Source organism: Sebastes fasciatus, chromosome 2 (genome assembly GCF_043250625.1).
Source record: "Sebastes fasciatus isolate fSebFas1 chromosome 2, fSebFas1.pri, whole genome shotgun sequence".
Taxonomy (NCBI): Eukaryota; Metazoa; Chordata; class Actinopteri; order Perciformes; family Sebastidae; genus Sebastes; species Sebastes fasciatus.
The window spans coordinates 30460557-30487127 of record NC_133796.1 but is presented as its reverse complement, the minus strand read 5'-3'; the positions used below and the strand labels follow the sequence as shown (position 1 = coordinate 30487127).

The 26571-nt window shown below is 38.3% G+C and overlaps 1 protein-coding gene across 7 annotated transcripts in view; it reads left to right on the top strand.

The window, feature by feature from the left end:
* The window catches only part of tcf12 (transcription factor 12), a 103498-nt gene that overhangs the window by 7282 nt on the left and 69645 nt on the right, over positions 1–26571 (top strand). For 6 of the 7 annotated variants that reach the window (XM_074618594.1, XM_074618602.1, XM_074618584.1 and 3 more), the window contains exons 4-5: positions 10785–10858; positions 19947–20049. In XM_074618594.1, the coding sequence (XP_074474695.1) occupies positions 10785–10858; positions 19947–20049 (177 nt within the window). Of the gene's footprint in view, positions 1–8914; positions 8980–10784; positions 10859–19946; positions 20050–26571 lie in introns of those variants that run through there. The other variant, XM_074618610.1, reaches the window with a different exon arrangement.

Genomic DNA, 26571 nt, shown 5'->3' with positions numbered 1-26571 from the left:
CTTCTACCTCCGCATAGACTCAAATTAAGCAAATATATCGATTCTGGCATTAAAAGATCGATTTCAAAATCGTAAAAAAAGAAAACATACCAAGATAGGTGAAAAGATTTTTTTTCCCCACCCCTAGTGTGCTTCATAATTTAATATAGTAAGATGTAGGGCTGCACGATTATGGCCAAAATTATAATCATGAATATTCATTGATTTTAGGGACAAAATATTTTGATTGCACTTTTAAATAAACAGAGCACTACTTTCACTTCCATTTTGTGCTACATTCCTGCAAATGTCAAATCAAAATCAGACTGGTCCTTATTCACAGTGCATCTCCTAAAAGCAAAATAAAATTGTACCAAAACTTTTTACTCAAATTTAAATCAACAGAGCACTGCTTTTACTTTTACGTTGTGCTACATTCCTGGTAATTAACAAATATTTGCATCAAAATAAGACTTAAAATAAGTGAAGCCAAAACATCTTGGTTGTCTCCAGGTTGGCTGTTGGTTTAGGAAGCGCTTGATTTGATGTGTGGCGGAGATGAGCAGAGTTCACATTTTAAACGTAAATATCGCAGTCGATCATGTTCATTTAATTGTGTGAAGTCAAAATCGCGATTGCGATTAATATTCGATGAATTGCGCAGCCCTAGTAAGATGTTGACATCATGTGGACAGACAGCCACCTTTAGGCTGGGCACTTTGTGACTTCTAAAATAGACGTCATCATCAGCACGATGCTTTTTGTCTGGAACAGAAAAGAATCAGAGACTGTCGGGAGAATCGTGTTACAGCCGAAGCTCATTGTTATGACTGTGTGTTGTCTGTGACCAGCTTTGTCCTTTACAAACGTAACAAAGTGGGCTGTTGTTTTGTACCACTGCAAACAAAAAATATACATAAAAAATGTGGACATGACTAGAGAACAGTTAATCAAGTTAATGGTTTTATTTATATATTATTAGATTTATATTTTTTAAATTTCCTATAAAGATTTTTGTAAGAAATTTACTGTTATCTTATGTCAACTGTTCTTTGATTAAATAATCACATTTTCTGTCAAAATCAAATATCAGCCTATATATTGTTTATTATTTTTTTCCAAATCTCAACCATCTGTATTGGCCTAATAAAACCAGAACTTGTGTGTCTCTTGTGGATTATCAGCAACTTAAACTTCATTGGTAATTAATTAATTAGTTTTAGAAGGTAGCCATAATAACCTGATAATTTTGGGTGAAGCAGTATTGCATTCATACATATGAGGTTTAACATGTTGGTGGACTCAAGGGAAACACTGCTGAACAAGATTTGCATGGCTTTTATTCTTAGATATGATCAGTGTCCTATTTGTTTCTTCTATATTGAATTGCAGTGTCAAATAAAATGGCGTGCTGTTGCTGCGATTCAACTCAAAGGCGGTGACAGTTTAATGCTTTGAATTGTGGTTGCAGTTTTTCAGCCTCAAATATCTGAAGTGTTACCAGTGCATATTGCAGAAGTTATTGAAACCCACAATATTAAATGTATCAGTAATGATTTATGGTATTTTGTGGATTGGGTAATTGTTTCTGTGTTGATAGTCAGAAAATAAATATGTGCCGGGCATCAAAACAATGGAAAGGAATTACATTTTTTTTTAATTTTAAGAGTTTTTGTGGCTGATCATGATGCAGGATGCCAGTAACTCAAAGTTACTATCTGGTGGACAAACTATGTACTGTAGTTGTGACAAAAGGACCTCAAACATAGTGTGGGCATTTCTGTACTGCAGTTTCTTGTCACACTTATTGGCCGGCATATAACAATATATTTGCAATTAACTGATATGACATCGGAGGATATATCAGTCTGGCTGATATATTGGTCTCGCTCTAGTTTTTAAATTCCGTCTGCATCTATAAGCATACCTATATACTGTAGGTATGCTGCTGTTGAAAAGTCACATCAATACCTCAGGTAGTTGGTAATCATTTTTAAATTTCTTGAAAAATTTTATGAAACGGAATTATGCAAAACTAAACCTTTATCACGTAAGAAATAATGATGTGCAAATGAACTGCTTCACCCCAGCAGTCTGAGCAGTGTATCAGGCCTATAGTGGGTGAAATCCCTCCTTCCTTCAGCCCAACAGTATGTGCTCCAGTGTCTCTGATCCTCCAGGAACGGGAAGAAGCACCTACATAAGTGATTGTGAACATAAGGCAAGTGAGTGTGCAGACACAAGTGTGGAAATTGCAGGGAATGAGAGTTTGGATTATTGCATCTCAGCTGGGCATAGCCAGATAATTGAGGCAGAGTGGGACTGGCAAGAGCCTTCAACAGTGTGCCAGAGAGAGATGGATTGGAAAAAATACCTAAAGTGGCTCTAACAGAGATTCATCATTTCTCCCTTCCAGCTGTGTTGATGATGCAAAGTGGATGAGGCCATTGACTGTTCCAGTGTATAGTGGGGCAATGGATGGCTGCTGTTGAATGGGTGATTTTCATTTAGTGGTATGTAGTGGTACATCTGTTGGCTGTGACCAGCAGCTAGTGTAGGTTGGTTCGTCAGTTGGATCCCAAAATTAAAAAAGAGCCCCACTTTGAGTTCAGCTTGTTGTGTATGTGTACTACTACCTTCTACCTTTTGCACTACCCTCATTCCCACTATAACACTCTATTTACACTATTATGTAAAACACTCATATTACACTGATATGTAACTGTTTATATTCTTTGTAAAAATAATTAAAGTTTCTTTTTTATTTTGTCCTTTAAAGCCCAGACACACCAACCCCACATCGAAGAACTAGCGGGATTGGCTAGGAAGGTTGACTGTTGCGTCGCCTTCGCCTTGGCCGACAAGTTGCATTTGAACACACCGCAAAGACTACAGCCAACGGCCGGTTAGCACGTACGTTCTGCGCCTGCGTGAGAGGAAATAACTCTCCACACCAGCAGGCGGCGTTAGTCTGTATTCGTCATTCAAAAAGGGAAACCGGAAGGCCGAGGACGGCGGATATACAAGCCGTTGTTATGATACGTACATGAAACAAAGCAGCGTTTGCCGACCATTTTCACACCACTCTCACTCACCACTTAGCTTCATTCCAGACGGCGTTGTCGTTATGAAAATATCTGTGTGTTGGAATGATCAGATGAAAAATGAGAAGAGCCTTCTGAGTTTTTCCTTTCCCTTTTTTCTTTGTTTGACTTTACTCGTTGGCTTGCTTTCCTCTCTTCCGTTTCTCTTCTTGTGCACTGATTCGTTTAAGCCGTACAGCCAATCAGAGCGATTTCTTTCACCGACGGGCGGCGCCGCCAATTCAACATGCTGAATCGGCCAAAAAAACTCAGACACAGGCAGACTGGAGCTGACGGTGCGGGACACACTGAAAAAAACTAGGTCGACAGACGGCCCCAAACTGTCCGACGGCCGACCGTCGGCTTGGTGTGTCAGGGCATATAGTGCTACTTTTATATAGTTTGTTCTTTTGTTGCCTATTTTATTGTTTATATTCTATTCTAATCTGTTTTTACATTTTCTGTGTGTGTAGCGTGGAGGGGGTTACAACTACATTTCATTGTGCAATCCTGTATTGTGTAATGACAATATTACGTCCAATGACGTCCATTATAATAGATCATAAAAGTGTTTCTTAGCTTGTTGTGACATGCAGTCAGACAGTCGTCAACCAAATCAATGGGTTTTCTCTTTCTCTCTCTGTCTCTCTGCAAGTACAGAGGAATGTTACCTCTCTCTTTGTGAATATAGGAGCTTGTGCAGAGTATTTCTCTAAATGAATTAGTGTAATTTATACACAGTAATGGAGGGCTGAGACATCTGTTTGGCTCTTCTCAGTCTAGGTTTTTCTTCACTTTCATTATTTGTATACATGCGTTTGATGCAGTCACTGGTTTTACCATTAGTGCTGCTCTCAGTTCATTTATACAGGAAACCAAATTACGTCAAAAGCTCTCTGTAATTCAGCAAAGCAGGGGTGTATGTTGTATTTGTTTACACTGTGAATGTGGTCTGTTGTGTTGCATAAAGGCATAGGAGGCATGTTTTTAACTAATTACACTGCCATCGTAGTTACACATACATATTTCCATATTCTCATCAAATATACCCTCCATCAATGTATTTGTATAGAAGGATAATTCATTTATTTTGGGTCATAGGAAACGTATTTGTGCTGCGAATCAGGTTAACTAGTTTTTAAATGTCTGACATTTCTCATTTCTCATTTTATTGAAGATGCCGTCCGGACCAGAAGCTTTTTTTTCTTTCTTTTTTCAGCCCTGTAGTTTTGCTGCCAACATTTTTTTGAGTGACGGGAAGTATGTGATCTCAGAAGGAATGGGGTTTTATAGTTTCCTCAGTCAAACTGAAGTTGATCTTTGTGTCTGAATGTATTTAATGATGTTTATTGGAAGCATATGAAAACACCAGCAGGGTTTCTGTGTTTATATTGTAAAGTTTTTGTTCTAAATAACTGTTTGTCCTTTAGTGAAATTGTTTGGCCAGTTTAAATTTGGATGTAAACACAGGTGTAAATATGTATAAAATAGGATTTACATCTTTTTGGGGCCCCTTGACTATGTTGTAACTTTTATGTTTTATTATAATTTTCTGTGTTATCCAGAGCCAATTTGGTTTTATCTGTAATCTGTCTGTCTATCCTTAATATAAAACACAATTCAACGTCCAAATGTATAAAACCAAACATCTATTCTTAGGTCTTTTGTGGCAAATCATAAACTGATCTGATTCTCATGAGCCAAAAAAAGATAATCCCTCTACTTTCTATGTATGTATTAATTGATATCAACAACAATAAAGACACTGGTAAATTGATCATTTAATACACAATGTTGATGTGATTAAGGCTGCGATGCTTTCACACCTGTAGTTTGGTCCATTTGGTCCATTTGGTCCATTTGGTCCATTTGGTCCATTTGGTCCATTTGGTCCATTTGGTCCAGACCGAGGGGGAAGAAATGGTGCATTGTCGCATGCATTGGTTCTCATCTGGTCTGCATGTCCAGACTGACTTTTTAGAAACAAACTAAGAGTTAACATGAAGTTATACAGACTGACCGGTGACTGATTGATTGGACAGTATCATCAGTGCTACATGGATCCATGTGGGGAAATCAGACAGCATTTCCATGCTTCATTTTAATGCTTTAAAATGAATGCTGAAGTGCCTTGAACTTGCATTCTTTCTAATAGCCAGCAGGGGGCGACTCCTCTGGTTGCAAAAAGAAGTCTGATTGTATAGAAGTCTATGAGAAAATGAGACTACTACTCACTTGATTTATTACCTCAGTAAACATTGTAAACATGAGTTTATGGTCTTAATCGCTAGTTTCAAGTCTTCTTCAATACAGCATGATGTTCATTTAGTAAATTATGGTCCCATTTAGAGTCAAATCGACCATAAAGTAGGGTATGCTTTAGGGCGTGGCTACCTTGTGATTGACAGGCTGCTACCACGGTGTTGTCCGGTCTGGGAGTTGTCCACGTGTCCGTCTTACAACTTTCACAGTGTGTTTTCAGTTCATGAAAGTTGATATTAAAATTTAGTTTGCCTAAAAATGTCTTATTCAGCGTTCGGTTGTACTTAGCTCCACCCTCTTGTGTCACTTCTGGATGCAAAAAAAACAAGATGCCGAACTCGAGGCTTCAAAACGGCAGTCCAAAAACCAATAGGTGATGTCACGGTGGCTACGTCCACTTCTTATACTGTATACAGTATATGGGTGTCACAAAGAAAGAATCAGAAAGAATTCAAGAGCATTATTTGTGCTATAAGACTGCAAATCAAGCGCATGTACAACAATAAGCGATTGACAGCTTTCACACCAGAGCTCGTTTTAACTGAACTAACAGATAACGTGTGAAAGCAGCAGCCTACAGTAAATTAAGAAAATAGCTTGTATTCTCACTGTGGGATTGTGTGTTCTGTTTTATAGATTGGAGGCAGTGTCGCTGTTGGTGAAATTATGATTCTCTTCCACCCCCTCCCCCCCCAAATATCAGTAAGCAGAAGTTTTGCAATGCTTCAGCCATGTTGCTCAGTCTTTCTGTTGGATGATGTTTTGCTGAATTGGGAGCTTGGGGAGGGTGCAGCTGTTTATGAATGAGCCAGCAGAGACGGTGAGAAAGGAAGAGTCAGTTATGATAGCAAAACTCTGTCCATCGAACCATTTCAACAGGTTTACACGACATTTACAACTCTGGCATCATTATGACAGCTTTATTCATCTTTATCTTCTGAAATCAACCACATCATTTCTGAGACATATTTCTCTTCCTTGTCAAACATAAAATATGTTATGGAGCATACTGTATAGTAGTATGATCATCTGCGTAATGAATGATTCGTTTGCACATGAACTCTTAGGAGACATGTTTTATATTGTGGCAAAGAATGGATGTCAAGGCAGCTTTGGTTACAGATTTAAAATGCTTGCTGTGCTGAATCCTGACATCGCAGCAGTATAAAATACTGTTGGTACATCTATAATGTATGCTGGAGAAATTCTTGAGGGTCACGATACTTTCAGGACATTCAAGGATACAGAATATATCCGCCATATGGCCTGTAATAAAATGGCTGAATATCATTTTCTATATAAGTATTTTTTTTTATCTGCCTGCACTCTGCAGGTCCAGCTGTAAGTCCCATCACAAACTTGGTTGCATGACCAGACAAGTCAAGTAAATGCATAATATTGAATCCTCAAGCAGAGTTGGGAGTTGTGACCAGAAAATTTCCCTCAGGTGTCTCCCTCTAGTGCAGCCGTCTTTCATGTGAGGCTTTGTTACATTCACTAGTTCACCCTTTTTTCCTTTTGGAGCGGACCCAAACTGGAGCCCAACATGCAAATATCAGCCCTGCTCTTCCAGTAGTGAAGTTCTGTCCTTACATTTTACAAATCCATATTAGTTCACTGTTATTTGTTTTATTACAAATACCCATCAGATGTTCAAGAGTATTACATTTTTATGTTTCTTGTGAATATCTTATTAAATGTTACAGAATAACTGAAAGGCAATTCTGATATTTAGTCTACCCTCAGTGATTTGAAATCACCATAAAGTTGAATTAACACCTTTCTAAATCAGTTTCAACAATAACTGGACATTATAATGAAGCTAGGATTTATTACGGTACCGTTGTATTACTAGACTGCATTCGTTTTAGAGAGGTTTACCTAATAAACTGGCAACTGACTGTATGTTCAACTGCAACTTTGTCTACCTTAGGGCTGCAGTTAATCAAAATGTTATCAAAATTGCAATATGGTGCCATGTTAAAGTCGAAATGTGTGTCAAAATAACATTTTAGATTAAATATTGTGGTGCTGCTGAGATGTCCTGACCTACTTGTCATATTATACAGACTCAAGAAAACATCTTTGTTTCTTACAGATCCCTGCAAAAATAATCACACCATAATCATATTTTTTCAGTGAAAATGAGAATAAGCATGTAAAAATGATCATTCCCTCTGATATCACAAATCATATCGCAATTGCAATATCAGTCAAAATAATCGCAATTAGATATTTTCTCAAAATCGTGCAGCCCTAGTCTACCTGCAGTTTTGTGCTGGACAGGAAGGGTACTTTTGCATTATCTGAGCTTTTTTGATGGTTGTAGATAATGACAACACTATACAGTATACACTGTATGTGTGGCTGTAAAACCAAAACAGTGGGCTAATAGAGGTTAAAAAGCTCAGTAGAGCTTTTTAACATTACACACACATTCACTGTTCATATAACAATATTGATTATAGCTTTGAGTATACTGTGTGAGAAGGGAATGGATGTGCTGCTTCCTGTTGTAGGATTTTGTGCATCTTTGCCACAGAGTACTGAACAGCAGAGCAACACTGGTTCTCCCAATTCATTAGACCTAGATTACAGACAGTGCATTTGTGTTTTCCCTTTTGCTGCCTCTTGTGAGTAATCTTATTGTGCGGTCTGTCTGTGCTGGGAGAAGAGAGGGGACCCTTGAGCCGTGGTAGGAGATGGTAATCAGACGAGATGACAGCCAGTGGCCCAGAGAGCAAACACTGACCATTGTTGCATTCAGTGTGTAAAAAGGCCTCAGTTGGGCTACAACATGTCACATCGGTGTTGTCACAGCACCAAAATTGTAGAGCCATGTACTATTAGTAACACAAGTAAAAGTTAAATTAGTAACACAAGTTTCTTTATCACAGTAAATGATAAAGACTATTAAAGCTGAAATGGAGCAAATACGATTACAAATCCTGACAATAGTGCATGAGATCATGTGCCTCTGTGTCCTGCCTAATGATGCCAAAAGTATTCTGCGTACTGCAGGTTTAACTATATATACATATATTTTCCATTAAGCCAGTGACAGAGTAATAATGAAGACTTTTAAAGAGGAAATGAATCTGCTCTGTGCTAGCAGCAAAACAACATGTTTGTCAGGATGAAACTTCTCTGTAAGTCTGCTCACTGGAGCGTGAGTTCTGGTTAGAGAAACCGCACAGACTTTCTGGTTAAGTGTATAATTAGATTTCTGAATAAGAATTGATTGGCAGCATGACAGTTGAAAATTAGTTTCTAATAATACTGTAAAACTATCAACGTCTACAAAATGTGTCATTTCTCACATCTCAGGTTGGGTGTTGTTTTACCTTTCCTTTTCATCATTTCTCTTTGATATTGAAACGCTCATTTTTAAATTAATAGCTTTAGTGACGCATAAAAAGCAGTCGTAAAGCTGCATTGAACCTGGTTAAAGGGAATCGATAGCTTTAGTCTTTCTGTTAAGCTGCTTTGATTTGAATCAGACAACCAGTCCACGTGTTTTCATGCTGCAGATTCTACTTCTGCTTTTATCGGAGTTGTTAGTTTCAGTCGTGTAAATGCTGTTTCTTGGATTGTATGCCTAACTAACCCTGCTGCATGGAGGCACTTCACTGCATATCATTTGTTAGATTTTAAGGTAAAAAATGTACTTGATATTGAAATAGTTTTGTTTGTTGCTTGGTGTATTATTATTTTTCTGAGCATACACGATTTCTTTAAACCTGATATTTTTTCATTTGAAGTTAAAAATGAACAACGGGTATTGCATTTTACGGAGACAGATGCAATTACAACTGGGACAATCAATAACTTTGGCTTTTACTGCAACACAATATTGTTTCAAACAGCAACAACAATTGAGGCATCAAATATTTTTACAGACTTATATCTCAGAAATTAGATTCCAAAGATCAGATATTATGTTTTTCAATATATGCCAGATGGTCTTGCTTTGCAGTTGGTTGGAGATATTGATTTTATTTGTTTATCTGTTTGACTTTTGAAGCATAGAGGGTTTCTTTCATTTAAAAATGAGTTTTATCAAGTTTTAGTGCTCAGCTGTCTGGAAAGTAGCCTGGCATGCATCAATGCCAAATCAGGGAGTTGTAACTTGCTTTATGGTGCATTGAAGCACATGAAACATGAGTGCCTAGTTTCGGTCTTGATTTATGTAAAGCAAACTAAATGACACCGTGGAAAATATTAAGTTTGTGTCTTGAAGCTTAACCTTTGAAGAGATTAATTAGTCGCTTTTCTTATTAATTTCCCAACTTGAAAAAACATAGTTGCGATGAGGTTTGTACTTGAGTGAGATGTTAATCAGACCTTAGATATACAGTATAAAATAAGCCTGCCCTTTTAATTATCTGTAGCATTGACAACTTGTAAGTGGATTTCAGGATTTGTTTTGGCTGCCAATTAGGGCTGCAGCCAATGATTATTTACATTAATTAATCTGACAATTATTAATTATTTTTTTAAAATAAAATGTCAGAAAAGTGGGAATTCACGTCTTTTTTTGTTCAACCAATAATCCAAACATTTCAGAAGCCAGTACAAACAAATGTTATTTGTGTTTTTGCTTGACAAGTGACTCAACGCTTTATCTAGAGCTGCAACAATTAATCGATTAGTTGTCGACTATTAAATTAATCGTCAACTATTTTGATAATCGATTAATCGGTTTGAGTATTTTTTTAAGAAAAACAAAAAGTCTAAATTCTCTGATTCCAGCTTCTTAAATGTAAACATTTTCTGGTTTCTTTACTCCTCTATGACAGTAAACTGAATATCTTTGAGTTGGGAAACACTGATCAACATTTTTCACCATTTTTTGACATTTTATTGACCAAACAACTAATCGATTAATCCAGAAAATAATCAACAGATTAATCGACAATGAAAATAATCGTTAGTTGCAGCCTTAATCCTTTTGTCCAACCAACAATTCAAACCCAAAAGAAATCTAATTTCCAATTATATCAAACAGAGAAAATTCACGCATTTAAGAAGCTGGTACAAACAAATGTCTGGTATTTTTGCCTGACAAAGCGATTAATTAGTTGCCTAGTAATTTTCAATCGATTAATCAACTTATAGTTTCACTTATTTAAAAAAGATTTAATATTGAAAAAAGAGCATTTTTCTTATCTCTTGTAAAGTAACATTCAGAGATCCTGTGAAAACACGTCTTTGTCTCAAGTGTAGGATTGTCCATATTCACTGTTTTAAACTGAAAACATACTGTTAAACTCAATCACAGGGTCAACGCATAAACTCAAGTATTTAATGACCGGTATTGTCTTTGTGATTGTGATTCAGTTGTTCACTACTTCTTCACGGTGCCTCTGTGTGTGACAGATACAGAGAATGTAGATAAACTGTATCTACATTGAGTAACCTTGACTTGCTGACTGAGTCGTGCATCTCTCTCTCTGACAGGTATGGATGAGCGGACCAGCCAAGCGTCTTGGGCCCCAGGTGGCGAGTCCAGTCCCTCCTTTGAGTCCTCCCGGGTAAGATGAGCCTCACCTTAACGCCTCTGAGTGGCATTTCTGCTCCACAGCACATCATTTAACACTCATTACCTTCACAATGTTTTAGTCTCACCTTATCCAGACTACCAGGCATGTTGTAGGACCTGTAATAGACACACCTCTCTGTGACAGGGAGGACTTGTTAATGTTCTCATGGGTAGTGGAATTTTTTTTTTATATGTAACCAAATATGTTACACAGTTAGACAGAAAATCAGTTACTGGAATCTGATATTATCGTGGGATCGAGCTTCATATTAGTCATAGAGGTCTGTTGAAATATTTCCGCTCAAATTATATGTTGATGCTGTTTAATGTTTTGCATTTTTTCAGTGTTAACATGTGATCAGTTGTGGCCCCTATTGAGGGAATAACTTGATCATTATGATGTAAAATAAGGATTCAGTGTCATAAAGCGGGTGACTAATGAACAAACATAAAAGCTTATTTAAGGGTTCTTCACTCTTTGACCTCCAAGACTCCAAATTTAATCACAGCTCTCTTTTGGTATTTTTAAACTCTGAATAACGTGTCTTCAATTTCAAAACATCAACGATAACTGTGGAGTAAATATTATCAGGTGATATTATCTAAGGATTATTTTCATTATCTTTGAATCTGCCAATTATTTTCTCAATGAATTGATTAATCAAAAAAATGATTTACAAAATGTCAAAAAATAGTGAAAAAATAAACACCTCAATTTCTCAGAGTGCAAAGCACATCCTCAAATATCTTATTATGTACGACCAACTGTCCAGATCACAAAGATATTCAATTTACAATCAGATATAAAACAGAAGCAGCACATTTGAGAATCTGGAGCCAGACAGTTTTTGGTGTTTTTGATAAAATAGCAAACTTTTCAGCTTCTCCGTTAATCGACTATTTGTTTCACCTCTAATTCGGTGTGTATCTTTTAAGCCGGCAGTAAGAAGCTGTTGTTCGTGCATTTGAAAACAAACTGTCAACAGTGGTGAAACAAGCCAGTGCAGTGACACTGCAGGTTAGGGCTGCAACTAATGAATATTTTCATTGTCAATTAATGTGTTGATTATTTCCTCGATTGATCGATGAGTTGTTTGGTCGATAAAATGTCAGAATATGGTGAAAAATGTGGATCAATGTTTCCCAAGACGAAGTGTGTCTTGTTTTGTCCACAACTCAAAGACATTCAGTTTACTGTTAATTTAATAGTTGACAGCTAATCAATTAATTGATTACACACATCCTGAAAAAGGCTGTTTGTGCTGCTACGTGTGGGTTGTTACCCAGCTCAATCTGAACATGTACCAGCCTTGTTTTTAGCATTTCATCATGAAATAGACATTTGAATAAAGGCTATTTATTTTTTTGCCAGAAGAGTGCCTTGGACCTCCCCTTTTTTTAACCTTTGTGTACACCACCAAAGAGCACCTTCATCACACTGATTTGAACTTCTGAGCACTCTGGACTTTTTCCCTTTTTTGAATTAATCGATTAATCGTTGCAGCTCTACTGCAGGTGATTCATGGTTTTAAACAGGGTTTGAATGGGATTCACTGACCTCCGTTTGGCAGATCTCCAAGCCCATTGGTTTGTTCCTCCACCGGCCGGTCATATTCTGTAAACGCTAGCGCGAGTAAACTGTCATAAACTACAGTAAAGGATATGATGGCTGGAAGCTCTGCGTTCGACTTGTAGTCCTGTGCTCACAAAGGGTTTACACATGCTCAGTATCATTGTTCATATTGCAGTCGTGTATTTACACTAAATTGTGTTTGTCGCTGCAAAATGGCACCGAGCTACAACCTGGTTCCACCCTCTAGACCAGTAATAAGAAAAGTGACGTAGCCAGAGGCAAATACACTAACTTACTCATGGTCATACAAAAACATCATTCAGAAATTGTATTTAAGCCGACAGTCACTATTACACAAGTATGAGCAGTGCTGAAAAAGCTGGCTACACTACACATAAATTAGATAATAGTTTTCTGTAGCGCATCCAAACACTTCTTTGTCCATGACTCATATGAAGCTGGGTTGAAACAAAAAAACAAACAAATAACTTTTTGTCTTTCACTGATGTTGCAGTGTTGGGCCACAACGTATTTTATTCTGCACTATGCAAGGAGAAGGCAGCCTCAATACTTCAGATTATACTATGACATTTTGTTAGTGATCACAGATCTACACAAAAGAAGAAAATGAGAATTTAATTTAAGAAGTATTGTTGTGAATTGTGGATATTGGCTAACAAATTCTTTTTTTATTGTTTATTTAAAAGGGACAATGCACAATACATTTATTGCACCAGAAAATGTAATAAATGTGTATTGCATTTATATAGTAATAATTATTTAAAAGAAACTGTGTATATTAAACTGCATCTCTATTGTTCTGTTAAAGTGAGAACATCTCACTGTTTGTGTGAGCAAGTGTGAACAGCTCTCTGCCTGTTTGTTTGTCCCTCACACATTGGTTGTTCTAGATGCCCTGTATGAATTTCATTTAATGTCAATCTCCTGTCACTTTCCATTAGATTTCAGTTAAATGTCAGAGCCACTCGGGCTGCGTTACCTTGTTTATTTCTCTGTGCCCTTCCCGAATGAACATCTACAGGCTATGGTAACATAGGCAGCTTGATTTGAATTATAAGACAGAGACGCTTGAGATATCTGTGCTCCAGGTGCATATAAATGAGTGTTTCTGACATTGCAAGGCACAGCGTCAGCCAGCAGACAGCTGTTTGCACCACCATAAGGCGTGCACTAAAACAAGCACATGCCACACTCTCCACACTCACACACACAGCTGCATACACACCTTGATACAGACTAGATTTATATAGCCTATAAAATATTATATCCTATATATTCTGCTTTAAGAAGTGAGCTGCATTTCTTATGAACCTCAGTAGTCCACAATAATCTGTTTAAAGATTTCAATTTTTTCCAATAAAAAATATATTTTAAGACTGTTTTACAACCCAGTTATGCTTTACCAATATACTACTTGATAGAAAATAGCAGCGAGCACGTCTCCATATCTTGAACAGTATCGGGTGCCAGGTAGTAGTAAGAACAGACGAAACAAATCACCTACAATCACTTTACATGCGATTGATTCCGTCTATTTTTTGTGGTTTTTGGTAGTGCGAGGCTGTTTGAGCCCACGAGAGTTTATATTGTACAGTTTGTAAGCATAGATTTCATTTATTAATGTCTTCCCTCAAACGAGGCTATAGAAAATGTATGTCAGTTATGTGTTTTGGTTGAGTGTGTAATCATGTAGTCTCTTTCCTGATTGGTGTCTGTGCCTCACCTGAATATTTAAAACTGTTTCAACAGTAGCCCAGCTTTTCCTGCTTGGGCCGGAGTCGATAACGTTACTCGCTCCCGTCGCCGCCGCCACTCTCGCTCTCTTGCTTCACCACACACTCTACGCACTGGTTCTGCTCCAGATGGCTCTAGAGAGGGCCATTCGCGTTTTCGCAACGGCCACCGTAGCTCTCCAACACGCTTGGCACACTGGAGAAGCTTCAATTGGTTTTAATCTCCTCACCTCACCGCTAGATACCGCCAGATCCTACACACTGGTGTAAAAATTGTGGGAATGAGAGCAAGTTTAACATAATTTTTAAGAAGAGTTTAAAGCTCCTTTTGCACTCTGGCTCTGAACATTATGTCCCACACACACGAAGCTTCAAAGACCGTTGAATATTTTAAAAAGTTTGAATGGAGTTTCTATTGTAGCTGGAAGTATGAATGAGTGGATCAGAGTTGAAAATTAAATTGAATGTGTAAAGGTAAATGCACTCAATGATAAAAGTAAAGCTGGAATGTCCTAATTGAGCCGCATGTTTGATGTTTGAATGAAGTCTTTCTCGTTGATTTTGAAAGGCAGTGGTTACATCAGTGTTGAATTGTAGAACAAGCTTCACATATTATTCTTTTCTGAGGTGAAAATATTGACCTTGATCATTAGATGTTTTTGTATTGAGTAGTTTCATTCATTTTGTTAAATGAGAATCAATTGATTAAAAAATGAGAGCTATTATGCTGTATTCACAATATCTGTCCAAGAAAATCCTCCGTGCTTCATCTTTCAGTGTGTTACAAAGGGAATTCAGTCTTGTCCCTGAGCTTGTTTGAGCTGGTGAGCTATGAGTGTGTGATCAGTCAACTGTGAACAGTCGCGAGCCCTGCCGTGCTGACCTTGGCTCCCAGCCAGCCGCTGCATCCTGGGCAGCTGTGGCTGTAGGCTGGCGGTCTGACAGTCGGGGCTGTGCCCACCGCCGCCGCACGACAACCCCCACTTCCCCAGTGCCTTGCCCCGACTTGATACTCGACCCCACACGCATCCATCACGACCATATCATCACTTCCCGAGCTGCCACATGCAGCCACACGTTCACCTGGGACGCAGCACGGAGTGTGGAAGAGATGACTCTTTAAACGTTGTGGCGAGTGATTGGAGGACAAGGCGTGAGCTCTGGCCTGCACGCTGCCACAGTGATCTGACAGTTATTTAGCCAATAGTGCCAACGTAGCCCCGTGGCAGCGATGACAGCGTGTGTTAGTGTCTCTGATAGATGTAGGCCACCAGTGTTTGGGAATGATGAGGGATCTGTGATTGATGATCCAGCAGTCCCAGAGGTGTGTGTCAATGCAAACACACACACACACACACACACACACACACACAAACACACTTACCGGTTAGCCTGGATTGACAGTGGCAGTCATCACAATCAACTTGGTGAATGATCAAAGTGCTCATCACCACCAATGTGCTTTCTAATATTTAGTAAAAGGAATAGTTCGAGTTAGATGATACGATCAATACCACTCTGATATCTGTCTGTTAAATGTAAAGCTACAACCAAGGCTAAGAGTGAAAACAGCTATCTCTATAGCTCACTAATTAACACGTTATATGTTATTTGTCTAATCTGGAAAAAATAATGCATAAAAATGACTATTAATAGTTTTATTTCTTGGCTGAAAAAAGTTGCCAGGCAACGAGCGGAGACTCCAGGAAGTTACTGGTCCCAGACATAGACTGTATATAAGAAGTGGACGTAGTCACCCATTGGTTTGTGGACAGCCGTTTTTAAGTCTCCAGTTTGGCATTTTGGCCGTTGCCATGTTGGTTATTTGCAACCAGAAGTGACACGAGAGGGTGGCGCTAAGTAGAACTGAACGCTGAATAAGCTATAATAAGCTATAATAATATAAACTTTCATGAACTGAAAACACACTGTGAAAGGGTTAAAGCGCTAAGACAACACACAGACCGTACAACGCAGTGGTAGCGACCTGTCAATCACAAGGTAGCCACGCCCTATGAAGGGTATCAATCTTCTCATCTTAACAAATGTTGAAAATGTGAGAGACGCCACACATTTTTTTAATTTTAATTTAATTTTGTTCCTAAAGTGTGTGGAGAGCAACGATTTGGCCAAAACAGCACACAACGCACTTACAGATTCCACTCATGAACGACAAGAGTCCCAACTCGCAAAACCAGAAATCTCGCAAAATCTCTCGCGATCAAACGTGACTTTAGTGTAAAAAAACGTGGTGTATGACGGGCAGGAAGAATTAGCTGTTAGTTTTTGCACCGCTTTATACTGAAAATTCACGGAAAGAAAAATAAAGGATGAAGTCATGGAGACAAGTTAAATAAACACTCGGGTTGTTGCCACAAATCAACAAGTTGGTCCTCCATTTCTGAGGTCCAGCCTACTACTACTACTTTATGCTTCGCGTTTTGCATTAGCTCATGCATTAGCCGCAGCCGCAATGACGGATTTGAATCTGTGCGGCCAGGATGGACTTCCGAGCCGATCGGGGGATGTAAAAAACACTCTTACATACCTCACAACGCAGAAACATCTGGAAAGATAATCTTTAGAACCATCAAAAAATCAAGGCTTTGCTGATGATCGTCGGGGGTGGGGGGGGAATCAGGCCCAAAATCGGCTTGATTCTCGTGTAGTGTGTGCATAACTCACTGCCAGAAAGCAAATATGTGTATTTTCTTAAATGTTGAACTATTACTTTAAGTCAGTAGTTTGAAGCATTTTCCTTGTTTTGCTGCAGAAGAGAGGAGATGTTTTTTTCCCGCTGCTTACGTTAGCTGTGTATGTGTAAGTGTGTGTATGTTAGTTTGCCGGAGCCTCTCTCACAGGGCTGTTGTTGTTATTGAGTCTGTTCATGGTGTGATTAACAGTGTGTGCGGCCTGGCAGCAGCACAATAGGGAATCTCTGAGGATTCCCTCGACACAGCACAACACTCCACTGCCTTTGAAATTACTCCATCACCATCCACTCACACAAAAAAAGATGGATAATAAGATTTACTTTTTTTTACTGTATGTTGAATGCAAAGGGTATGAGTTGGTGAAAATAGCTCTATAGAAATGCAAGCCCACGGCTGCAGCGGTCCCTCTGGTGGGAGTTAATGTAGTTTGGGGAGATGTATTTGACTGGAGCACAGGAGGATTTTCACAGGGCTTGGGATTAGCACTGTAACGGAGTATCTTTTATTACATGGGACCCCGAGTTTCAAAAACCATACTGTGACCGATATTTAGACCTAAGCCCCCGAAGCTGATAACTGTCATGAAAAGGCACTGTTAAGCTGCAGGAGAAAAAGGCATTTTTTTTAAGCTGCAGGTACCTGGGAGTGATGTAGGATTGCATCTCACTGTTTCTTCCTCTTCTATGTAACAACACCTTCTTATGAACTGTGGGGTGAGATATAAACCTGGTATCATAGAATGGCAGAATTAAAAGAAAACTTTTAGATAAACACAAATTGATATTTCGGGTTTTTATAGATGTTTGTTTTATAGATGTATTGTGATAAAGATAAAGCAAAGGTTTCTACAGGTCCAGTTGTTTTCTAAGAGCTAATAAACCAGCACAAATATTTACAACACTCACCTGTTTGTTGGTGATGATAGGTTGGCATTATGAAGTTCATATGCTGAGGACTGTCCTCAACCAAAGAAATTCTTAGTCGACTAACACACTATGATTTTGTCGACTAATCGATTAGTTGATTTAATAATCAGATCTGTAAAACTGAGTTTCTCCTCAAAGAATCACACGAAAGCACCACCAGAGATATTCTCATAAGTTTCTTGGAAATAAGTCACTCTACACAAAAAAGCATTAAAAAATTATAAATCGTCTGAATAAATCTGACTAATCTGATCGACTAAGACCAAAATGGCTGATTAGTCGACTAAGTGGTGTGTTAGTTAAATTCACAGCACCAATATTCCTTAACAACAACAACGGTATTTTGTCTCTTTTTTAATGTGCTTGGTTTCGGATTATAGCCTGGTTATAGGAGAACTCTTAATAATATATTCAAAAGGGTTTAAGCTCCAAGACTTGTGAAATTGTCTAAGAAATGGTCTCACTATGGTATAAAAGTGAAGTGGTCTTTTTAACAAGTAGCCTATTAACATTTTTTACTGAGACAATATGGGTTAGGCACACTTAAGTCTGTTTGAGGGTATGATGAACAGAAGAAATAATGATAATATTAATAAAAAACGTTTATAACGTTAATAATAATAATAATAATAGTAAACTTAATTTATATAGCGCCTTTCATGCAGCTCAAAATGCTTTACAAAATAATATAGATATATAATAAGAGGAGAGAAGTAAATAAATAATTAATAAATCATAATTGTAAATAATATAATAAATAATAAAAGTTCATAATAATAGAGACAAATAGAATAAAAATGATCATTAGGAGAGATAGTGTCAACTGTAGATCAAAAACGCGTCGGGTGCTCTTGGAAAACGGGGGAAAATCAGGATAAACAAGGAAATCAATCCAGACTCTCCAAAGACATAGACCAAGTGGCAACGAGGAAGGAAATATTAAAATCATTAAAAAAACAAAACATGTTTTGACCTCTGTAGGTCTTTGTCAGGGCATTTAGTGAGCCCATTAAACAATTTATTTTACTGAGACAATTTGGTTTAGGTACACTTAAGCCTGCTCGAGGGTATGATGTACAGAGGAAATAATGATGATAATAATAAAATAATAAGAATAATAGTCAACTTTATTTATGTAGCGCCTTTCATGTAGCTCAAAATGCTTTACAAAATAATAAGAGGAGAGAAGTAAAATAATATAATAAATAATAAAAGTTAAAAAAATAGAATAAAAATGATCATTATCATATCCACTTCCACCATCCTTATATAAATTAAAATTTGCAAATAGGGCTGGGCGATATGGCCAAAACCTTCTATCCCGATATTTCACATCAGTTCATATCTCTATAACGACTTACTGCATATCACGATATAACATGTTTTCTTTTAATTCAGTAAACAAATAGTCTATATGAAATAACCAAATGGTTTCATTGACAAATGAAAAGTACAGAGTATTAAATAAAAAAATAAATAAATATAGGCCTAGCCTGTATCACGATAGAAACGATATAGAAAAATACACATGATATACATTTTTATGATATATATTGTCATATTGCCCAGCCCTATCTGCAAAGATTGTGCATAATCAAAAACAAATAGCAGTGGAGAACAGTATTAATAACAGATTGTAGGTCAAAGTAAGTATGAAAAGGTGAGTCTTTAACAGGCACTTAAAAGCCTCAATTGATGTTGCTGTCCTCAGATTCAGATAAAACCTAAAGGGAGGCATTAAAGCTCGTAGCTTTCACATCCACAAGATGTGACTGGCTTTGACTGATCTTTGATAAGATAAAAACAGGGTAATACATACCATTGTTGTTTCTTCCACACAAACAAGTCCACTGAATACTTGTATCTTCATGTCAAATAATGGGGTCATAAATATGAATGTATTATTAATGTAAAATGTCAGTAACAGAGATGTAGAGATCTGTTTTTCTTTTCTTTCTCTTTCATTTTTTCGGACTATTACACAGGAAAGGTGACAGTTTATTAGCATAACGACCAGTTGTGCCTCTCCTCTTCCTAATTAGTGCTATGCCATCTCACTCAATTAGTGAAGTTGCCCAATAATGTGCTTAATATTCTGATCTCTCCCCCCCAGGGTTTCGCTGACAGCCCTCATTACGGCGATCACATGAGTGACAGTCGATTAGTGTCCCATGAAGGATTGTCCCCAACACCTTTCATGAACTCGAACATAATGGGTAAGTAAGTGATTCTCTTCAACTCACCCCTCACATGCCCTTTGGTAGTGGAAAGACTTCCTATTAGGAAATTGCCTGATTGAGGTTAAGGCACATCATGTATCTCGAGGTAGCAGTGCTGAAAGGCTTGCCAGGCTGCAGGGCTATTTTTTTTCCCCATCTCCTGCTGTCTTTATTTCTTCCCTTAATCCCCCTCCTCTCTCTCGGTATCTCCCTCTTCCTCCTCCTGTGATGACCCTCCCCCAGGCTACAAGTCACGCCATCAGTATAGCTTTCCGTCATAAGAAGCCGTCTCCTAGACATCAAAACCGCCCTCAGCAACTTCCATTGGCAGCAGGGTAGTGATTTTGGGGTCTGGGGTTAAACAGACTGTTGTAGCAAAGACCGTCTCACATAAGAATAAAATATCTAGAGCGTATTGTAGGTTATTTAATGGTGTTCAATATTTATTACTGTCTTTACCTTTTGAATTTGTCAAATCATGCCTGTTCTTATTGTTTTCTTGATTGAACCACCGCTTGGTTTCCTGATATAAATGGGAATATTTCTATATCTGCATTTTATATTTAATTTTCACAGCAGAGCAGCAGTGATTCCATTTTATTACAGTGTTTCTTAGATCAGTGGTCTGATCTACCCCACAGTCTTATCAGATTAGCTCAAGTGCCCTTTCACTAACACCATCCGTCATGTTCCAAGTATGTTCTTTTCAATGGAATTCAAACTTGATGTTATTTAAAGGTTCTCTTCATGATATCCAGAGCATTTTATAGCAAACAACTATTTAAGGGCACTTTCACAAGCCATAGTCCGTTTGGCTAGTCCGAATCAAAGTTCAATTTATTCTTTTGGTTCGTTTTCTATTTAGTCTGGTTCGGTTGCACAGTGTACAAATTAAAGCGGACCAAATAAAACAAACAGGTTGCTCAGGGGCGTGTATGAAAGAGCAGATTTATCTTTTTTGTCTCGAGAGCTGCCACTTCTATGCACTGACTTTTATATAAACTGGAAAAACAAAGTTCAGAAACTTGTGTTTGGTGGATTATTTCTCTGTTGTTATAATGCCAATTGTCATTGTATTTTACATCATTGGAAAGCCTGTTTATTTACCTTCGCAATGATGTCCAACTTGTATGGATCATGCATTTGTGGGATGAGCAGCACAGCTGATTATGTGGGTAGCGCCCAAGAAAAAATTGCCAAAATGCTCCGTCAATGCCAATTAGCATTGTAACAACAGAGAAATAATCCACCAAACACAAGTTTCCAAACTTTGTTTTTCCAGTATATTACTGTCGAAGTTTTCCCACTTTGACTTGGCAAAGTCCTCTCTCCTCCAGTTTATTTCAAATTACTTTATAAACGTCACTATGGACTTTATTTAGTATATTCTGTATGTTCTCTTCAGCCCAGATGTCAAACAAATCCACGTCATTCCTCTCCCACTCATGTTAACTTGTCGTTTACCTGTGTCCATCTCAACAAATACCCGCACAGGCAGCCTGCGTTTTGGTTCGCTTGGAAATCCAAGACCACCTTTTGCAAGCAGGCTCGGACCAGTTTTGGTACGATAACAGCGTTCACAACTGCCCAAACACACCACGCCAGAGTTTGATTAAAACAGATTAAATGTTGGCTTGTGAAAGCGTCCTAAAATATAGAGTAATGTCTACCTGAGCAAAGAATGATGTCGCTCTAGTTTTCACACACTGTCAATCACAACATGTGGAGTTCAGGTATAACAACTAACACAGGTTGGTGGAGGCGTGGCAGCTGGTAGTTTATTGGCTTTAGTGACAATAGATATACTAAGGATTGCCTATTTGTGTGTTTATTTCCCTCCTAAACACACATATGTGGGTATTTTTTTTTATTTTGATAATGATCACAAAAAATGCCCCCCTTTTGCAGCTGCATACAGTACTCTATTACTGACTGAGTTCTGTTATTGTAACAACTAAAAGCTGTGTGTTATCCAGCTCTTTGGCCTGGCATCATTGTGATGTGTAACCACTCGACAGTTTTATGGCTAACTACATCTCAGCTCATTATGTAATGACCCTGGAGACTGGCTTCCAAGAGAGGCGATTAGTTCGCAAATGGGTGCTGCTGAATTGAAACGAAATGTTATCTTTCTTGTAATTGATCACATGACTGTTTCACACACACACACACACACACACACACACACACACACACACACACACACACACTGCCCCCCTTTTGCAGCTGCATACAGTACTCTATTACTGACTGAGTTCTGTTATTGTAACAACTAAAAGCTGTGTGTTATCCAGCTCTTTGGCCTGGCATCATTGTGATGTGTAACCACTCGACAGTTTTATGGCTAACTACATCTCAGCTCATTATGTAATGACCCTGGAGACTGGCTTCCAAGAGAGGCGATTAGTTCGCAAATGGGTGCTGCTGAATTGAAACGAAATGTTATCTTTCTTGTAATTGATCACATGACTGTTTCACACACACACACACACACACACACACACACACACACACACACACACACACACACACACACACACACACTGTGTATCTCTCCCCTTTTCAACTGCGTCCGTAATCACGCTTACGAGCTGCAGAATATGGATGTGATCTGTTGCAGTGATATGTCAGATTTAGACAGCGTGATTGTAAACTTGGAATTGCTTGTGCTTATCTCAGGCTTGGAATTCAAGATGAGTATGGTCTTATTAAGTTGTTTTTCCACAGTAATATCTTGGACTTACATTTATTTACGGAGTTTTCAGCACCCTCATTAAATCATGTCTGAAGGGTTATTCCTCATCGATGAACAGGGTAGAACAACCACACAGCAGTGACAGTTGTACTTATACTATAATTTCTCTTGTAGTAGTGGGAGTGATGGTTGAATCCAGTCAGTCACTACAGTTTCTGAACTGCTGAATGGGTTTCCAAATAGTCAGTCGTTCCATCAGGTGTGTGAAAGTCTTGGGTGAGGCTGTGTGTGTTGCACAATAAAATACTTGCAAGTGTACTGGTAGAAGAGTTTGCCTTTATTGTCATTGTATCGTTAAAAAACATACAACGACATTTGGAGTGCTACTCCTGTAAGGTGCTGTTAGTTAAAAACACAACCTCCACACATTCATTCATACGTGTACCACACAATAATGATAAATAATGAATAAAAAAACAATGAATAAATGTAGTAGCTAAAAACTGCTGTGAGAGAAGCATGTTAAGATTATTGCACACATAAAAAGAAACATTCATCTTGTATATTTGAGTCCGTTCAAGATGCGTATCGCTGTAGGGAAAAAGCTGTGACTGAGTCTGATAGTCCGGGTTTTGAGTGATCTGTAGTGTTTCCCAGAGGGCAACAAGTCAAACAGATGGTGTCCTGGGTGAGTACAGTCTCTGATGATGGCTGAGGTTCTGCTGAGGTAGCGGGTGTTAGCAATCTCTTCCAGGGTGGGGAGAGGACAGACGATGACTTCTTGAGCTGTATTTATTCTGGTAGATTACTTTGTAACTTGAACGCCATAATTCTGTTGCTTACTACGCAATCATTGCAACGCAGGATCAAGTGGTTGTTGTCATGATAGGACTTCTTGGTATTTCATCCTCTCGCCATCCCCTGTAGCAACACACCTCACATATGTAAAGCCCCTTAAATGTTATTAACACAGTGCTGTTTTTGTGGCCTGAATCCGTTCTAATTGTAGACGCTCTTCTGGCTTGTAGCTTGTCAGGTGTCGGCGAGTGAAGATGCTCCCAGTGGGTTAAGGACTCTGGATACTGGAATTTACTATTACATAGGGCTGGGCAATAATTCAATATGATGATTCATCGTCTTTCAATGGAATCGCATCGTGATGAAATCAATTATCGAGATATCGTGATACACAATTACGCCATCTAAATTGATAATAAAGCACATACTATACTACTAAATTTCTCAGAAAATCTGAATTGATAAGAGTTTGTAGTGTAGTTAAATCAAACTATTGTCTTAATCTGATTACTCTGTATTTGTGAGCATGCATGTAAACATAATCAGTGTATAGCTGGAAATATTTATTCATTTTTTGTCAATCATGTGCCAAGTGTTTAATTCACGCAGGACTATACAAAAATAGGCTTTACCGTGTGGCTATTCCATAAAGACTATTTATTCATTGAATTACCAGAAAACATGCTATATTGAGATATATATCGTTACAGAGATATGAAATGACCTATATCAAGATAGAAGATTTTGGCCATATCTACAGCTCTTATACATCAAGCCAACTTCAAAAAAGTAGAGCTGACAAAGCCACCTGATCAAATGCTTTTCACCGTATATGTCACCTCACGTTTTCTGTTACAGTTGCACTTAAACACATTGCAAAGACTACAGAGAGCTGGATGTTGGTTCTCCACCTGCATGAGAATAAATAACTAGTCAGTAGTTTGTATTTGTAAATTGAGATTGCATGATGAAAAATAAAACAAAATAAAATAGCCTACCTGCCTGTAATTCAGTTTAAATATAAGCGTTAAACCAATGTGGAATATGTTTGAAGAAAACAGGTAATGTTGTGGCCAACGGTCAGCTTGGTGTGTAAGGGCCCTTAGGACCTCTTCATGCTTCCTGGCTCTTGTTCAATGTATTGTTCCTGATGGGAAGTGCCCAATTCATAACCTTAATGACATTTTCCGTGTTTACGTGGTTTAGTTTATCAGCACAGTCGATCTAAACCGTGCTTTGTGTTAACAAATGCAACGCTGATTAGAAATTTCCTTTGGAAAAAATACTGAAGTCTATCAGTCCTCATTTTAGTGAAGTCATTTCTCTCCTGTTAACAAATACTACTGCTGCTTGGCCAAATAGCTTCAAGATTGAATTTATTTTTATTTAAAGATCTTTTTATTGAACACAACGGAGAACGTCAGTGAAAGTCTGATTCTCTGCAACCTCTGTTCTGCCTCTAACATGTACCCACCAAATGTCAAAACAATAGTAATAATGTAGATTAAAGAAACCAGAGACAAACAACAACTAGTATTATATAGTGTTCTGATCTTGTATATTATGAATGCATGTAGTTGAAATGTGGTGCACTCTGGAAACACTGGACCAACAGTGGACCTCTGTACTGCTAAAAGTCTCAGCCATGTCCATATTAAACACTCAGGGACAACAACACAGGGCTTTCATCCAGGAGACCACTGTTCGTGTCCCGTGTGTTAGGTTTCACTTTCACTTTGCAATCAGCGGTTTGTTCGTGTTCACAACGTCCAGTCACATTTTCACTGTTAAAAAGTAGTAGTTTTAAGTCCAACCATGTTGTTTTTCCTAAACCAAAGTTAGTGGTTTTCTTGCCTAAACCTAAGCAAGTGTTTTTGTCTAATTCACAACATTAAGCATGTGTTTACTGCAAACGAAAATTGAGGCCGAGGGGTCTGACAAAGCGTCAGTATGTGACGAGTTGGGAGGAGAACGTGTTTAAATAACACATGATAATACCTGATCACAAAAGCACTGGACAATATCAATATAGGCTACTCTATGTATAGTCTTGTGCTAATGCACAACTAATTATCAGTTACAGTAAACACAGTGTGTGGTTTGTGTAGTGAAGTATACAATGCATTGATTTATGCTGTCAGTATTTTAAAATGTGCTCAGCATGGCGTGACTCACAGTGACCAGGAATCCCTTTTACACAGTGGGACAATGACAAACATTAATCATGTCAGTGTGTATTTAGCTACAGTAAACATGATAGTACAAACATTTTGATTAGGAAAAGCCAGCTTTTGGTTCTATGGATTTGAAGGAGAGTGAGTGAGATTATACAGTCATAGCGTGGAAGTGTGGGGGTGTTTGAAGGTTTTGGGTGAACGCTGGGGAGCCGCTGACTACTTAACACGGTTCTCCCCAGAGGCCGAGTCCCATGTTAGTGTGGATCAGCTGGTCTGGTCCCCACGTGCATCTTAGCCCCACCCTCTAGGGCTACAATCCTCTTACTAACCCGCGCGTCATCCATTGCATGCTGACGGACAGGTGGCAGCCACATTGTTCATACTTATTATAGGGCACCATGGAAACATTGTTCCAGTCTCATCTATGTGACTCACTTTGACTCAACCGCTCATTAGGTGCTGCACGATATGAGGAAATAACGTTGTTGATTGTCGCGATAGCAATATTACTTGCGTTAAATAAATCGATATTAAAGTGTACTCCGTTCTGCTGCTTTCAGTATGCTGCTAAAATACAACAAATTGCTTGTTGAATTATATGAAAAAGGAATGATATTTACATTTTAAAGTGCTGTTTTCTACTGATACTCTCTGCCAACTAACTCAAAAAATCCCTGAGCATCTTTACTTGTGTCTTGAGGCGCTGCAGTGTTTATCCATGGACAAGCTGAAACCTACAGCAATTGTAATTCACTCCTGAACTTGCTCCTGCTCTTCCTCCTGTGCAGACGCTTCGCTGAGTTGCTCTCTGCTTTGCTTTCTTTTTATCATTGCTATGCTTATCTTTCG